Raw genomic sequence first — 18720 nt, forward strand, 5'->3', positions numbered from 1 at the left:
AATAGCATACCAAATAAGAGCAAACATAAATAAAATTAAATGAAGTCATTGCTGCAGATAAAAATGAAATGAAAATATGAAATTCTATTTGATTCAATCAGATAATTTTACATTGATTTGTAGCCTTATTTTCCCGTTACAGGAATAACTTCCCACCCAACTAACCTAACACCTAATTTATTAAATGCAAACTTTATTTCCTTACAGTATGTACGTCTCGTTTGTAGCATAGTTAGGTGCCTCCTGCAAGGACTATGGGGTAGTCCCATATATTACTATAAGCCATCTGTAGACCCAAAAACAGATCGTCTCCATTTCTAGCATCTTACAAAATATTTTATAAATAATTTGCACACGAGCTTGCTCTGATGACAAATTGCAAATTTGTTAATAACAAGAAGAACATGGAAGATTCTTAAGTTACAGTCCTGAGACACTTTCCAACAAGTTCAACTAGGAGTGGAAGTTACAGACAAAATATTATGTAAACCTTAAAAGCTTGTACAAAATAAATTGCTTTGTTCCATTCCTTGGCCAGAGTACCAAAAAGGCCTTGTTACAAGACTGGACGTTTAGCATTTCGTAAGCTGTGTTTTCAACAAAAAGATACAGTGCACCAATCATATATAACTAAGAAACATTCTAACGTACCATCCGTTTCTAATTGAATACTATGCAATTCAATGAAACCAAAGAATATGAAGAAACAGCACAGCAGCACGATCGAGACAGTTCCCCTAACAGACTTGATTGGAATTTCAAATTCTTTACTTTTCCTGAGATGTCTTTCAAGATATATATATATATGAGGTTTATCATAAAAACGGTAAAAACTAGATACACTATAAAAAAAAAGTATATTATATACACGGAACATGGTGCTATAAATAACACATTAGCCTTAGCTATAGAAAGAATATTGAGCCAACCCTTGGCATGTCTATGACATCATCCTGCTTTGCATAAATTACTGTACATTTTGCCATTGCAGCCTCCATCATGAGACTTACTGTACATCAGCTTAACAAAATGCACGAAAGATTTCCAATTGTCAGCCCGGAATAATGTCTCTCTCATTCGGAAATATGTGAAAGCTCTCATAACTTGTGGACGTTGGTAAGCATTCATCGCAATTTGACAGAACGCCTCCTAGAGTATCACATCAAAATCACAATAAATGAGAGGCATCACATATAAATGGAAAGAAAAGCTGAAGAGGCAAAATGTATGGAACCAATGAAGTCTAAAGCCATTTTGTATATAGGAGATTTCAAACACATCTAAGGATCTGAATGGCACAAATGGATGAAACCGAAAGAAGCTATTTTTTATTGAGACATTTCTGGCATGACCAATGTCACAACAAGAGTAAATCAAGTTTGATAAAACACATAACAGGATCAAACGGAGAGAAAAAGAAGAGAAGAAACTCTGCACAGAAAGTCACAATCATACGCAATAATGTCTATTCTCCAATATCAATCAGTGTACAACAGTGGTACATGTATAGCACAAGGGTGAACAAAGTTACCTTATCAAATCGTTGAATTGCATTTTCACCAGTTAAAGGTATATTTCCTTGGATTGCAACTTCTCTTATCTGTAAAATTGTAGAGGTGTTCATAATTAGGTAGCAGAATAGAATGACAGCATAAATAGGGTAGCCAATATATATAAAACTTATAGCCATCAGAGAATAAAACACAGAAACTACAAGTAGTCAGCTGCAATTTCCATGCTGCAAGAGAAAAGGAAGAGGGAGAAAACAGAGAGACCAAAAGAAATGCTGAAAGATATGAAAATGTTAAGTAATAACAGAAATAAAGTGTACACTCAGGTAGATAAAAGCAGCCAAAGATTATCATCATAGCAACCATATTAGAAGGCAAGCAACGCTCAACAGTCTATACAAAAACTCTGATGAGTCTTGACATGAATCTGGAGCAACAAAACTAATATTTATGTAAACCTACACCCAAACATGGACTCAAAGTTTCTTTCCAACTCTAGTAGCGCTCAGTCAGAACCCAATCTCCCAAAAAGTAACACTAAGAATTCTGCCTTTTCATCAGAGACTGAAAAATCCATTCACATAAACATCAGTGCACAAGTCTTGCAAACATGCATTGAAATGTAGTAACTACTTGCTTAAGCAAGTTTCAATTATTTGCTTGAACATTAATCCTGAACATGATGAAAAAGAGAACCTTCATTGTTGTTTGAAATTACGAAACACTTACCTGCTTAAGGAGACCTTCTGGACTGCAATGACAGATCTCTGGCTGTTCGCTGTCAAGCATCTCCAAACAACTGATCACACATGTTTACAGATACTGAATCTTCTATATAAAAATGTTAATTGATACACACAACTTCAGAGCATATGATGCAAAATTTAAAAACCTTATAACAAATTTTTGAGTTGCATTTACTAGTGGATTTGTTTAATGACTATATTCATTAATTTCCCAATGTAAACTATGCTTAATGTTGGCAAACTTACGGAACATTAATTGCTGTCCCATGTCTTGCAAAGACTGCAACTATCGAGTCATAACCATTCCTGTAGGCAGTGTTATAGTACCCAGCAGTAAGCTCTGCTGCATGAGACTCTGTATGATACCACCAATGTATTCCAGCAATTTTCGCAACTAATAAAACTGAGTCTGGTTCATCTCTTTGGTGTGTCTTCAATACCTTAACAGCTTTACTAAGGATACAATCAGCATGCTCAACCAGCTTCCCACTATACCACTCCTGCAAAAAGCTAAAATCAAGCTTTTTTATTGTTTCTTACATTCAATTGGCAAATATGAGATGCTATAACTCTTCCATCTCTATATATCTTTAACTCTATCAAATTTAAAATATGAAGGCACGTTTTGTCACTAATGCTGCTAAATTTCTCTGTGATTTTTTATTACTTACAACCAACATCTCTGTGGGAAAGGACAGCAGTTGAAGGATCCTACTTTCCTATTTTATTCATTAATACTTCTGAACAAGTTCAAAGACAATATGCATTGTACTGTTGTACATGTACAAAATAAATGCCACAGAAACACACATAATTCAAAAGAAAGCTGGATATACCAGGAAGAACTGTCCATAATCTGACAAGAATGTTCCCTGTCCATCCTTGAAGAATGGTTCCCCCAAAGGAAAGCTGTTGTAGCTACCAGCACCTTGTGGCCCAGTGAACCCCCATTCAGGCTTTCCTGCCTGAAATGCAGTTTGCTTCAAGTCCTCCATCCTGCCCATACAACCTTTGAAGGAGATTATAAATTGTGAAGGAAATAATAATTTAACAATTAACAGAGACAATCAGAAATGTAAGAATCTGATATACAGACAATTTATGTAATCTAGAAAAGAAATATCCTCACATGTATTTATCATAGCACTGGAATTCTCCAATGCCCGGGAACTTCCATCTGCCATCATAAAATGGATGTGCAGGGTACCTGCATACCAAAGCTAGATTTGATCAAGCCAGAAGAATTGAGCATATATAAGATATGTGCCCTCTGTATTTGGCAAGAATTAATGAATAGAGAGCAATTCTTCTAAATTGGCCAACAAAGAGACTCCCAATGGCAGAATGATGCAGTCTATACTGCAATTTCTTTATTTATATATTTTGTTGAAGTATGACCAATCTTAAGCAAATTAACCTGTTACGGGACAGTTCAGAAATTGGCAGGAATCTCTCCAGAGCAGCTGTACCCTATTCAGAGCAGTTGAAACTCACCTGGACCGGGTAATACATATTACCACATGTAAAGAGCAAGTAAAAGCAGTTGATACCTGAATCAAATGGGATGAATTAAGTGATAAAATATTAAACCATCCATAGTTGAGCTCCTTCCTAGATTCAAATCCACCCCCAAAGACATAACGCTGGAAGTGGGTAAAATACCACATCCAACTTGCTAGGTGTGATACACCCTAGCAAACAGGAGCTAGTAAAGGTTCCATGTGCATTTGATGGAAAAGATACCCATCACTTGTAGCATATATGTAATGTCCCCTTGTTGAAATTAAACCTAGACTAAACCCTCCAAATCAATTTAGTAATTCCATTCCAAGATTACAATTGGGCTTCCCAATGAATTCAGTTTTAAGATTAAATATTCAATATTTATAGGGCAAAATGCAAGATGAAATCAGTGATTAAGAATCACAGAAAATAAAGTGAAGATTGATTAATTTTCAGTTGGTAATTACATAATCAAATGGACATTCCATGTAGCCATATCTCTTTTGAAAGATTTAATTTGCTTAAATCTGCCACTCCCTTTCACTATTCACTGTTGGTTTAGAATAAAATACTAACCAAGGAGGCCGCTTAACAAATGTTTGAAGCTGAGTGTAGTTAAAGATTACCTCAGCATGATGATTATTTTAGTTAATACAAGGAAGAGCTTTCCTAATCTTAAGACAGCCACAGCATTTCAGGAGACCATTTCTGACAGCAGGTCAGGTTTGGTTGAGTTTCTTCAATCATATTTTAACTTGATCGCTGCTTCAATTCAAATATTGCTGTTTAGTGACAGCAGCACCTTTTCGGAAGTGATTCAAGTTTAAAGTTTGCCACTTCCAAAAAAGGGTTAAGCAATATTACAGCACTGGAAACAACATGGTTAGGATTGGCTATGATATTTGCATTTTAAAGAGCCCTGGAACTAATGCTAGAACCCAACAACAAAAAGGAATTATTTGGTTATGTCTATATTTGTAAATGTTATTCGATTTTCAATTCAAGATGCAAGTTATATTCAAGGTTATTTTTCTTCTTTCAGGTATATGTTATTTCTTAATATAATAGATTTGATTATTATCTGGTATGATGCAGATGGAGGAGCATTTATGAATTTCAATGTCCTTCTCATAATCACCGATTGATATATATATGCCAACAAGGAGGATCAAGCAATACCTTGACCAGTCATGTCTGTTTACCCTCTCGGGTGAATAACTTAAAGTACACAGATAAAACACATGATGCAGAATAATAATGCCATTGATATCAGATAAAGTATAAGAGGTGTTATTCCATTCATAATTGTGTCTCACAAGTTACATTCGGAAGTATCTAAAGATACCGGGGGGGGTGCGAGCGCCAACCGTCGCACCGCAACTACCATCCCTCGGTTGCCACTAACCAAGGCAATTACAACTTACAACATAATTAACTAGTTTTATTTGCTTACAATATTGCCGCTAACATCATCCCCCCCAAAAGAAAAGAAGTCGTCTCCGAACGACTTAATACAAAATAGAGATGACATTAAACAGAACTGTTGACGCCAGTCGAGCCCGGAACTTATACACCTGCTGCGTCCTCGCTTAAAAACCCTTTTCTGCTACCATCCTATGCTCAAGTGCGGATGTCACCATTATTGCTTCTGCAAGAGTTCTTTTCTTGTTTTTGTTGTTTTTGTTTCTTCCTTGATAGCCCAATCCTCTTGTGCCTAAACCCAACTTGTCTGCAAAACATGCTTGTCAGCCTCCACCAACTACTACTCAAATGACACTGTCTCCCTAGCCAATTTGTCCTCGATAGCCACCCGCGCTGCCCTCTCGGCATCCAACTCTTGGGTAAGCCGAGCTAAGTCTCATGCTAGTACTGCCTCCAACTTGGTGGTCAGCTCCTCCCGAGCCCTCTATGCATCCACCAAGGCAACCTCACGTCCAGCCGAGACATACTCCGAGTTCCTCAAAGCGTACCATTCATGCCTAGAAGTGGCCACAACCTTCGAGCACAAAGGCTAGGAGACTCCTCAAATCCTCCATCACACTCCCCAAAGTTTGATAACTGAACTGAATAACTCTCTGGTGCTGTATGACTTCGCGTTCTTGCAATGCCTTCCCTCAAACTCTGTTTGTTCGCAACCTCCAAATCCATCTCCCTCTACGGCTTATGGCTTCCCCGCCAATACTTAGCTGCAGGCTTCTTTCTCACAGTACGGGACAACCCAACACTTACCGTGCCTTCTCTGATGCCCTTTGTCCAACTCAAAAAGTGTATTGTAGCTCAAAAATAAACTGGGGGTCTGGGGGCAGCGCCCCAGCGGGGCCGAGGGGCAGCGCCCCTCGCGAGGTCTGGGGGCAATGCCCCAGGTGCGCCACCAATTTACAACCTTCAGAACGACACGGAAGTCCATGGCGCGCATCATTTCTGTGATATTTTAAGATGTCAAAACCCTTCTTCTCCACTCTAATATTTTCAGCGTCTTGGCTCCAGATGTCATCGAATGATTTTTCAATCTGGTCGTCATCGTTTTTTTTGTTTTGTTTTTTTTCCACTGTAATGTCCCCGATGGCACCCCGGCCATACAACCTCCTTGTACGGTCAACAACAACACTGACACCTCCAATCGTACGGCCATCTTCCCGTGTGATCAACACCCCTCCACAGTACGGATCACCCCATACGGAATACATGACCAACCGTCTACCATGCACACCGTACGGACCTCCTTCTGCACGCTGAACGCTTAACTACCTCCTGGATGGTTGTGTATGGCTGCGTATGCCTTGTGTGTGCCTGCCCTGTGCTTGCGTGGGTGTTGCGTTGTTGGGCGGAGTGCGTTTGTGCGGGGGCTGCGTGTTTGTGTGGGGCTGCGTTAATGTTTGCGTTTTATGTCTCTGCACCTTTATTCCTTGCGGCAACGGTGGTTTCCACCGCACGGTGGTCCCATCGTCGATGGTTCCACCACCGATGGTCCCACCGCACGGTGGTTCCACCGTCGACGTTGCCACCGCCGGTGGTCCCACCGTCGACGTTGCCACCGCACGATGGTCCCACCGTGGCTTTCTTCTTCCCTTTTTTTTTCGTACGAATCATACGGATTTTTTATTTTTTTATTTTCTAAGTGTCCAGATTCGGCTCGGGTTTCGTGCCTCTGGGATCGCCCTTTCTCGGTTTGCCTCGCCCGAGACTCTCCCGCTTTGGTCCCGTGCCTCTCGAGTCGCCTGCCCGACCTCTCAGGTCCCCTTCCATCCTATCGGGTTCCCCTCCGAACTCTCGGGTGTCCTTGCCTCTCGGGTCCCCTGCGCGCTTCTCGTGGTAGGGTTTCAATTTGGAACGGTTGGTGGCAAATCTATTTTCAATGGCCATCTGAAGACCTGGAACCACAAATTCTACAGGGACCACGGTCTCCTTCCCGTACATAAGAAGAAGAAGAATAATAAAGATTTTGAACGCTGCGGCCTTCCACACAGGGTTCCAATTGTTGCCGACACAAATGATCTTGGGATTATCTACATCACCGAGGTTTGGGGCGTCTCCCTTCCAATATTCTTTGTATTCTGCCAGGTACACCTCCTCTGTTACTTGCTCTGGTTCCTCTACTTCGACACTATAACTCTGGAACATTTCGCAATCCTCCATCTGCTAGTGGAAGAGCCCATTCATTGACCCTGTCTCATCCTCGGAGCACTCTCCTAGTTTGAGAATCCCTTCGTCGTTGGGCTCCCTGCAGCCCCATCCTTCGTCCCTCAAGTTGCCTTTTCCTTCACCCTCTGATTCCGAAGATGATGTCAGTTCCTCACCGACAACCTGGGTCCTCAGATCAATGGTGTACTTTCGCCCCCCTTTCTCCATAGAAAGGGTGTTCTTTTTCCAGTCGTAGTTCACCTTTGCTGTAACCAGCCACCCTCTGCCTAAGATGGCGTCGTACCCCTTCTTGAGTGGGATTACCACAAAATCTAGTATGAAGGGTTGCGTGCCGATGGTGACCGGCTGGGCCATCAGGGTGTCGAGTGGCTTGATGTCGTGCTGGTTTGCACCTACCAAGCTGAACATGGGTGGCCATAGTGTTGGCTTCCCCAGCTTCTTCCACGTATCCTCTGGCAGTACATTCACCCCTGAACCTCTGTCCACAATGGTGTCTTTGAGGATAGCCCCGAGAATTCCCATCTCTACTACAGCAAGATGCCGACCACTATTTAAGGCCAACAACATTGGATCAGCCGAGGGGCTGACCGAAACTTCCGCTCGTGTGGCACACAAAGGTGCCTGCGTAGTGGTTTGCATGGAACTAAAAATGGCAGTTCTTAACTGTGGCATTGTTTCTAGAAGGTCCTTTACCCTTATAGGTACTTCCATCTGCAGTACTTGCCCAATAATGTTATTTTCAGCTTCTGTACGGGATGATGTACTCACCACCTCGTTGTTCCGTCGTCCGACCGTTCATCTCATGTTCAATATTGGCCTTTGCCTCCCGTAATCTCTCCTCCGTACAGGGGTCGGGATAAGTGGCCTTTTTCGTCTGAGCACGGGTGATCGCCAGTACTTCTTTCCAAAGAAACGGGACTCGAACTCGGCTCGGACTCGACAAGGCCGACTCGGACTCGGACTCGAGACTCGGCATCAGACTCGGCTCCAAACTCGACTGGACTCGGGAAAGTGAAAAACTCGAGAAATTTAGAGATTTTTAAAGATTTTAAACTTGTTTCAGACACCCTTTATTGAATACACCTTAAAGACACAATAACATCATCAAACTCAGCTCATTTGATTACATACACAAGTATACATCAATCACATAAGCATAAACGCAAATTGTAGCTGAAGAAAATAACAAACATAGATATATAAATATTGTCAAATGTATACAATATTACAAAACTCATGGAATAAAAAATACATGTCATCATATGATCATCATCAAATGTTTCATACAAATACCAAAGGTAAATACAACTACAAGCCTATGGCTCAGAGAAGCCTGCACGACAGCACCCTTCGGCCCCGGCCCCGGCCCCGGCCCCCTACGAAGGCATCTAAGGTAGGTCCTGGATGATTGGACAGCCATGGCCGCTCCCTGTGACACCATGCCATGCTCACCAGCATCAGGAACATCCGTGTCACTATCTGCCTTTGAATCTCTTGTTTGTGCTCGTGCTCTCCGCTCCTCCTCTGCCGTGGCTACAATCTCAGCCTCTATATCTACCTAGTCGATCCAATCAGTGTCAGACTCGGAGGTTAAATTTTCCCTACTTCTATCGACGCAATTTCCCCCCATATTTTTCAACAGGGGTTTGGGGGCAGCGCCCCCAAGGTGGGGTCAAGGGGCATCACCCCTTGCGGGGTCAAGGGGCAACGCTCCCTGTCGCGATACAGGGCGGGGTCGAGGGGCAACGCCCCGCGAGGCCAAAAAAACTTATTATTCAATAAAGGCGTCGGGTGTTATTTTTCTATTAGCTGACATGTTGTAACCCTAATTTTTCTCATTCTCAGGCGGACGTTGTAGTGAACAAAGACGAGACCATTCATTTTAAAAAAACTTTTTAAAATGTCTTTTTTTTGTCATTTTACTTAAGCTAGGCAGTAGCCGAGTTTGGGGCTCAGGACTCCCCGAGTTTGGCGAGTTTGAGCCAAACTCGCCAACTCAGTGAGTCTGGCGATTTTACTCACCAGACTCGGACGAGTCCAAGTCCGAGCCCCTAGGACTTGCCGAGCATGACTCGTACTCGGACTCTCCGAGTCTAGGCAAGTCTGGGCGAGTCCCGTTTCTATACTTCTTTCTCACCAGTCTTCTCAGCCTTCTCAATGTTGAGGAGATTAACCCCTGCCTTTGGGCAATTTGCATCCTCATGGTCGCCTGGCCCACACCATCGGCAAAGGTGCTGAGGGGTGGCTTCCTTCGTGCAATCACGAGCGAAGTGCCCCCACTGATTACAAGCCCTACATTGGATCATTGGCCGGCCCTTGGCATCATACTAGATACGGCTTCCGTTATTGTTATTGTTGTTATTCCTTCCGCCGCCGCGTCTGTTGTCCCGGTAACCTCCAGATGATGTCGTTGTGTTGGTTTGCTGGGCCGTACCCACTGGTGCGGATGTTGTGGCCTGCTTCGTGAACAACACTTGGCTCATTTGCGTACTTCGGGTTTTCATGTTGTATGGGCATTCCTTGATGGAGTGTCCCATCACTTGGCAAATCTCACAAAAGGCCTTCTTCGGGCAAGTGCCTTTTGTGTGGCCTTCTTCCTTACAATCAGTGCACCACACCTCTTCGTTTTTGCTCGTGCTTCCTTTAATGTTCTTAAATTCCTTCAACATACGGTGCATATCCTTTTGAAGAGCTTGCACCTTCTTGATGATTCGTCACTACTGCTTTCTCCCAAGGACGACTCTTCTGCAGAGGACTTGTCCTTTTCCTTCCGCGATGTTTTGCCTTCACTTTCCAAATCCATTGCTCAGTTGTACGCGTCATTGTATGAGGTGGGCAATACAATTTTCATCTTTCTCCTCAGGGATGACCGCAGCCCTTCCACGAACCATCTTTTCTTTAGTTCGTCAGCCTGCTGGTTCTCCATCTTCCCCAGTAACTCCTTTAACCATCGGTTGTATGTTCACACTGTCTCGTGCTTTCCCTATTTTGTGTTTAATATCTCCTCCACGATCTCATTATCATCTCGAAGGAGTCGAAACTCCTTCTCGAAAGCTTTCTGTAGTTCATCCCATGTTCCCACCTTTACTTTATCCACATCAGAGTACCAATCAATGGCTACCCCTCTCAAGGTGGCAGGGAACTGCACCACCCAATCCGCTTTGTCAACTACCCTGTTGGCTGGCCATATTGTCTCACACGTACGGCAGTGCCATACGAGGTCATCGTTGCCATCTCCGTTGAATTTAGGCAACTTCTGTTTTCCCGCCATCAATGGGGGTCGTCTTCCTGGAGGTGGCTGTGGCTGTGTCTGTGCCCCTGCACCACTCCCTTCGGCGCCGATGGTGTGTCCTGCGCAGGTGACTGGAGGTATGGTGTTTTGCCTGTCGTGTGTGGCACCTACAACCGTACGGTTGTCCTCCCCTCTGTTCTCACCCGCGCCCACCCCTGGCTCCCTTTGGTGATCCTCACTTCGTGGCGTAAGGGATAAGTTTCTAAATTGATCCCGGGTCTCTTCAACTAGATTCCTCCATAACCTTGTTTCCTCCAAAAACTCTTCATGGCTTCTCACCCTACGGTGTTCCGACAACGCGTAGAAATTTCCCTCGGCTTCTGCACCCTCCGTGACACCTCCTTGGTTCCCTTCGAGCAACCCCTCAGCAGGTCATCCTTCGGCAAGTTGTCTCAACCTCCGTCTACGTTCTACTCGTCGTTCCAGAATCAAGGCCCTCTGCGCGGCCTCCCCCTTGTCTGTTTTTGCTTTCTTATTTCTATCTTTGTTTAATAGGTTGGGCATTAGTTCCCATACATTTCCATAATTCACAACACAAACCAAAACGCGCCTTTACTAATTCATTTCGTCAGATACAACTCTTGTAAATATTATGACACCTTTATTTGAATATAGAATGTTCCTTTATCCCTATGGGGTTCAGGGTCCAATTCCTTCTTGGCCTTGTGCCATCCTACTCCGCTTCCCGACAACTGCATTCTTCGTACTGTTGGAGGATTTGTTGGCGTCGCTCTTCCCGGGCAATCTCCTCCAGGCGAGCTTGTTGTGCCAGCGATGCCTGTGCAAGCAACCAGGGGAGGTGGTTCATCAACCGATTTACTGCCGAGCTAACCTCCAGTCCTGTCCACACGGCACTTGGTGGGATTTCAACCTCCGTGGCCTCACGTCGGACGTAGGTCTCGATGGCTACCTAGAGCAGGATTGAAAATTCCCTCGTCGCAGTGTCTTGTCCACTGTAGAGCTCTATTTGTGCGTTGTCAGCCTCTAGGTTTATCTCACCAACGGGTAGGCCCAACGTGTCCGTGCGCCATCCGCGTCTTCCATTCCTGAGTATGTCTAGGCAACGGCACCAAATGTTTACCCTCTCGGGTGAATAACTTAAAGTACACAGATAAAACACATAATGCAGAATAATAATGCCATAGATATCAGATAAAGTATAAGAGGTGTTATTCTATTCCTCATTGTGTCTCCCAAGTTACATTCGGAAGTATATAAAGATACCGAGGGGGTGCGAGCGCCAACCGTCGCACCGCAACTACCATCCCTCGGTTGCCACTAACCAAGACAATTACAACTTACAACTTAATTAACTAGTTTTATTTGCTTACAATATTGCCGCTAACAATGTCTATTAGACATGACCGATCAAGATATTACTTGATCGCACCTCTTCAATCATAATCGCATTTATCTTATACCAATCGGTATATATAAAACTTAACAAGTTAACCGATACTAACCGGTGTGTATATCATGAACAAGTTAACCGATACTAACCGGCGTGTATATCATTAACAAGTGAACCGATACTAATTGGTATGTATGCAGTCATTTACTAAACCCGATAACAATCGGTATTTATATAGTTAACATGTTTGACCGATACTAGTCGGTGTGCATATGATTAACAAGGTAAACCGATACCAATCGGTATTCTGTGCTTTATGATTTACAACCGATAATTATCGGTAGTTAGGCATTGGTTAAGAATCCGATGTTGATTGTCATCAAATGAAGGAATGATAACTGAAGTCTTTATCATAGTCTATCGATAAGATAGATGATTGAATGAGAGACTTCATTTATCTCTCATTCAATCATTTATCTGACCGAGGCTTTCATGCATCAACACTCCCTCTTAGCTAGGTAAGATAAATGAAAGACAACATATCTAGCATCACATTTCTAATGATGGTCAGTATTCCTTACATAATCCGACTCTCTAGAAGATCATATCACCTAAACATGTGACATGAAGTATCATCAATCATCTGATACAGGAAATCACATCACCTAAGCACATGACATGAAGTATCACCTAAACATGTGATACAAACATTCATCACATCAACTTGTGATGACAAGATATCACCTAAGCACGTGATATCAGTATTGCCTAAATACGCAATACTTTAGAAATAAGTATAGGAAAATAGTTAAATTCTCTATTTATTCAAGTTGTGGTATGTGCACTAACATTTTATTCAAATGTTTTACCACAACACAATCATGGCACAGCCATGGCATACCAAAGATCCAACATGATAACTGATTTAAACATCATAAGATTGTCACCTTATAATGTCTACATACAAGTGTTCATTATCTGAGAGATCGTCACCTCTTAGACGTGAACATAGGGGGTTAAACCCATAAAACTCCTAACATGACAAAGAAGTTTACACATAAAATATCTTAATAAGCATAGGAGTACAAAGCAAATTAAATTTCAATCATACCAAGACCTTTTCTGAAGTGCTCAACTTTCACCCTTGAAAGTGGTTTGGTAAGAATATCTGTTGTCTGATCTCCTGTACAAATGTTTTCCAACTGGATCACATTCCTATCTACCATGTCTCGTACATAATGATATGGAATCTCAATATGTTTGAATCTGTCATGAAACACTGGATTCACTAAAAGTTTTATACAACTTTGGTTGGGGCAATGAATAACTGTAGGCTTCATTGGTTCACCAAATAACCCCACACGCAACTTCCTAATGTTAGTTTTAACACTTTCAGATTAATATAAACTCAGAAAACCAGAATTTAGTTTCTATCTAAATTGATTAGATGAAAGATTTATAGTTTTCCAGATTTAGGCATAACAAAGAAATGAACAAAATAAGAACAGGACACAGTTACCTTGGGAAAATCTCCTAGGAGGAAAAACACAGCCAGAAAAGATCCTCAGATCTGATTATGGATTATATTCATATGAAGATTACAACACTTATCTCAAGTACTTGAAGGTGATTGCACTTAGGGCTGATAATGTCTTCCACAAGACTGCACCTTCACAAGCATCCCTTTACCACTTCCAACAACAATCACGTCCAAACCCTAGGTCTGCATATGAAGTCTACACTTTGTTGGACTGCAACCTTAGCCCTCAGTTCGCTCTCCTCATGGATGAATTTTGCACCCTTTAATGGCAGATGTAATTCACTGGTATAGCAGATGTGATTCGCTATGATATTGCTCCTTCAAATTCGCATTAGGCAGATGTAGATATTTCGCATGACGATGTATTGAATGTGTGTTTGATTGGGGTGAAAGTATCTTTATTTATATGATGCAATATCCATTTATGTCGGCTTATACTAAAATCCATTTATGTTGGCTTATACTAAAATCCATTTATGTCGGCTTGACCTTTAATTTATTGTTTTTCCTTTAACCTAAATGCATTAGATAGGGTTGGCCCTATTATGTTTAGCACACTATCTTGTATGTGGCTGGGGTTTCTATGAGATGCCTTAAGGTATAGGGCCCAGCCCAACACGTTGGAGAAGGGGCTGGCCCCTTGGGCGGATTCCAATGTTGCCCAAGGCAATTGGAATCCACCATCCCTAATTACAATCAACACCTACGCCATCCTGCCTCTCGAGCAACCATCGAAGCTGCAATGTATTCGGCCTCAATGGAACTCTGTGCTACTGATGACTGTTTTCTACTGATCCAGGATATCATGGTTGAGCCTAAACTGAAACAGCACCCTGAGATGCTTTTCCTGTCAGTTACACTTCCAACCCAATCCCAATCTGAATCTGTGAATCCGTGTAGATCTAGTTCCAACTCTCATATTTGAGACCAAGTTTTAGGGTACCTTGTAGATATCTCATGATATGTTTTACTGCTACCAGGTGTATCTACTTTGGTTCACACATAAACTGACTCAAGACATTAACTGCATAATAGATATCTGGTCTCGTATTTACAAGATACATCAGGGACCCAATCATTTGCCTATATAAAGTAGGATCTGAGGGTTGTGATTCTGCTGCTGCTTCCTTAAGTTTATGAAGGTTTGTTTCCATTGGAGAGGTCATGGATGTGCAGTTTAGCATTCCAAATCTCTTCAAAATGTCCAAGGTATATTTACCCTGGTTTAGTATAATGCCATCAGAATTCTGCCATACTTCCAAATCTAGGAAATAATGAAGGAGTCCAAAGTCCTTCATATCAAATTCTTTAGCAAGGTCTTTCTTACACTGATCTATGAGGTGATATTTTCCTGCGATTAACAAATCATCAACATATAAAATCAATATTACCATATCACCTTTGTTTTGCTTATAGTAGAGATTAGGATCTGCATCATTCTTGGAGAAGCCTAGTTTTGAGAGATAAGTATCAACTCTTTCATACTAGGCCCTGGGAGCCTATTTAAGCCCATAGAGAGCTTTCTTGAGTCTACACACATGAGACTCTGCATCATGAATCTCAAACCCTTCAGGTTGCTCTAGGTATACTTCTTCTGAGATCTCACCATTAAGGAATGTTGTCTTAACATCCATCTGATGAACTTTCCATCCCTTTGATGCTGCAATGGCTAAGACCGCTCTTACTGAGGTGTATCTGACTACAGGTGCAAATGTTTCTTCATAATCAATTCCTTCCTTTTAAGAGAACCCTCTGGCTACAAATCTAGCCTTGTGTTTCTCAATACTGCCATCTGCAGCGTGTTTGATTTTGAAGAGCCATTTGGAGGTGACAACAGATTTCCCAGGTGGCCTAGGGACAATCTCCAAAACATCATTTTTCATAATGGATTGGTATTCCTCAGACATGGCATTCTTCCATACTTGATGTTTAAGTGCATCTGATACATTAGTAGGTTCTTCTTTTGAGAGATCATTCATGAAAGCGACATAGTTGGTGAGTTTGTTAGGCCTTTTACTTTCTCTGAAGGTTCCTGAAGGAGCAACATACTTCTGAGCTTCTTCTACAGTTTTCGTGGCCCATAGTGGTCTTTTCTTGAAATTCTCTCTAGGTGGGTTTTGAGTTTCACCTATATTTTCCTCAAGACTCTCCCTCTGAAGCTCAGGAGTAGAGTCTTCCTCTATTCTAGGGGTGGGGATATAGACTCCAGGTTCTATTGAGCTTTGAGCTCTTTTGAAGGCTAAGTCTTCTTCAAAGATTACATCCGTACTCAATTCAATATTCCTCTGACCAGGTATATAGATTTTGTAGGCCTTGGAGGTTTCACTATATCCTATAAGTAATCCCCTTTTTCCATAAGGCTCTAATTTTAACCTTTTCTCCTTGGGTACATGAATATAGACAGGACACCCAAATATTCTAAAGTGGTTGACATCTAGCTTTGTTTTAGTAAAGACTTCCTCAGGGGTTTTAGCTTCAAGATGGGAGTGAGGACATCTATTTTGTATATATACAGCAGTGCTTGTTGCTTCTGCTCAAAGATTGGTATTTAGATTCTGATCAAGAATCATGGCTTTGACAACTTCTACAATTGTCCTATTTTTCCTCTCAGCTATCCCATTTTGTTGAGGGTTATAGGGTATAGTAAGCTCCCTCTTAATACCGACAATTTTACAAAAATCTTTAAACAAATCTGATGTGTATTCCCCCCCATTGTCAATTCTTAAGGTTTTGATTTTATTTCCTGAGTAGTTTTTTGTTAGTGATTTAAATTCCTTAAACCTATTAAGGATCTCTTCTGATTCTTTACATTTCAGAAAGTAGATCCAAGTTTTCCTAGAGTAGTCATCAACAAATATTACATAATACAAAAATCCCCCTAAAGAAGGTACGGACATAGGTCCACATACATCAGAATGAACTAACTCTAGAACTTTGTTTGTTTTCCTATTGCTATTTTGAAAAACACCTTTAGCATTTTTACCTAGGGCGCATCCCTTGCATGCCCCTAAATGATATTGCTTTAACTTAGGTAGGCCTGTGACAAGGTTTCCCAATGATGATAAAGCTCTAAAATTCAGGTGACCAAGTCTTCTATGCCAAACTTCATTAGCATCTGTAGTTTCATGGATTAGGGCTAGGTTGGGCTTTGTGCACAGCTCATACAAGTAGCCTTGTCTTTGACCAATGGTTTTAGCTTTCTTGATAGATGAATTCTTTGGCCAAGCCAACACCCTGTTGTCCATGAAGGTCACTTTGTACCCATTATCCTCTAGTGTTGATATGGAGACTAGGTTTCTCTTGATGCCTGGGACATATAGTACTCCTTTAACTTGCAATGATACGCCTGACTTTAATTTGATGGTGCAGGTTCTAACTCCTCTAACTGGATGCGTGGAGTCATCTTCGATAGTCACTTCCTCATCATTCTCCTCTACCACGGAGTCTAGCACTTCTCTAAACCATGTAATGTGTTGGATGAGCCACTGTCGATCACCCAGGAGTTAACCTTGTTTGATGTTTGGTTTGTAAGTGTTGAGTAGAGTACATACTTCTCAGTGTCATCTTCCCTTTTAGATTTTCCTGCTTTGGCAAATGTGGCTAGTTGTTTGGCTCTTTCTGGACATTTGGCAACATAGTGCCCGAATTTGTCACATCTGTAACATTGAATCTGTGAGAGATCCTTCTTGAAGGTGTTCTTGCCATGACGACCTTTCCTCTTCCTAAATTCTTTCTGCTTGTTTTTCTTGTTGGACTTTGTATTTAGGACTTGAAGATCTTCATCTATATTCTTTTGTTTGATCCCTTTCTTATTCAACCTTGGAGACAATCTGCCTTTAGCCTATCAAACTTTGGAAATTTATCCCTTGCACTGATGCCTTGGACGAATGTTTCCCATATACTAGGCAACCCATCTAGAGCAATGACTGTTAATTCTTTGCTTTGGATCTCATATCCAAGGGTTGCTAGTTCATCCCTTAGGATTGATATCCGCATGAAGTAGGCATTGGTTGACTCCCCTTTGATCATAGCTATATGATTTATTTCTCTTTAAAGCCAAAGGTTCTACTAGCATTGGATATCTCAAATGCATCTTTAAGTGCTTTGAACATGTTGTAGGTCGTTTCATGTTTCCTTGTGATGGGCATAATATTATTTCTCACCCCATCAACTATGATTTTGATGGCTTTTCATTTCCCTCTATCCAAGTTGTTTTGTCAGGTTCAGTCTCGGGTTCTGTAGTTTCAGTTTTTACAAATGATTCGACTTTATTTTCTTTTAGAATCATCTGAATTCTGAACTTCCATGCTAAGAAGTCATCACCTCCTCTGAGTCTATCTTCGAATCTGATAGTGCTAGCCATTAGAAGAAATGTGATATTGAATATATGCTTGTCTTGAATTTTCCACAAAAGTGAATAGCCTCAGGTTCGATTTAACTATAGCTCTGATACCATGTAAATGTTATTAGATTTTCAATTCAAGATGCAAGTTATATTCAAGGTTATTTTTCTTCTTTCAGGTATATGTTATTTCTTAATATAATAGATCTGATTATTATCTGGTATGATGCAGATGGAGAAGGAGCATTTCTGAATTTCAATGTCCTCCTCATAATCACCGATTGATATATATATATGCCAACAACGAGGATCAAGCAATACCTTGACCGGTCATGTCTAGACATGAACGATCAAGATATTACTTGATCGCACCTCTTCAATCATAATCGCATTTATCTTATACCAATCGGTATATATAAAACTTAACAAGTTAACCGATACTGACCGGCGTGTATATCATTAACAAGTTAACCGATACTAACCGGCATGTATATCATTAACAAGTGAACCAATACTAATTGGTATGTATGCAGTCATTTACTTAACCCGATAGAAATCAGTATTTATATTGTTAACATGTTTGACCAATACTAATCGGTGTGCATATGATTAACAAGGTAAACAGATACCAATAGGTATTTTGTGCTTTATGATTTACAACCGATAATTATCAGTAGTTAGACATGGGTTAAGAATCCGATGTTGATCGGAATTTGCAAGCAAGGTTGTATATATATAAGTCGAAGAATAATCATCAAATGAAGGAATGATAACTGAAGTCTTTATCATAGTC

The 18720-nt window shown here is 41.3% G+C and overlaps 1 protein-coding gene across 1 annotated transcript in view; it reads right to left on the reverse strand.

Moving 5' to 3' along the window:
- Nucleotides 1–845: 845 nt before the first annotated feature.
- Nucleotides 846–18720, reverse strand: part of LOC131068882 (inactive beta-amylase 4, chloroplastic) — a 92885-nt gene continuing 75010 nt past the window's right edge. The window contains exons 5-10 of the mRNA XM_058004155.2: nucleotides 3387–3464; nucleotides 3094–3253; nucleotides 2504–2757; nucleotides 2241–2310; nucleotides 1532–1600; nucleotides 846–1149 (exon numbers count right to left, since the gene is read on the reverse strand). Of these exons, the coding sequence (XP_057860138.2) occupies nucleotides 949–1149; nucleotides 1532–1600; nucleotides 2241–2310; nucleotides 2504–2757; nucleotides 3094–3253; nucleotides 3387–3464 (832 nt within the window). The 3' untranslated portion in view covers nucleotides 846–948. The remainder of the gene's footprint in view (nucleotides 1150–1531; nucleotides 1601–2240; nucleotides 2311–2503; nucleotides 2758–3093; nucleotides 3254–3386; nucleotides 3465–18720) is intronic.

The sequence above is a fragment of the Cryptomeria japonica genome, chromosome 3 (genome assembly GCF_030272615.1).
Source record: "Cryptomeria japonica chromosome 3, Sugi_1.0, whole genome shotgun sequence".
NCBI lineage: Eukaryota > Viridiplantae > Streptophyta > Pinopsida > Cupressales > Cupressaceae > Cryptomeria > Cryptomeria japonica.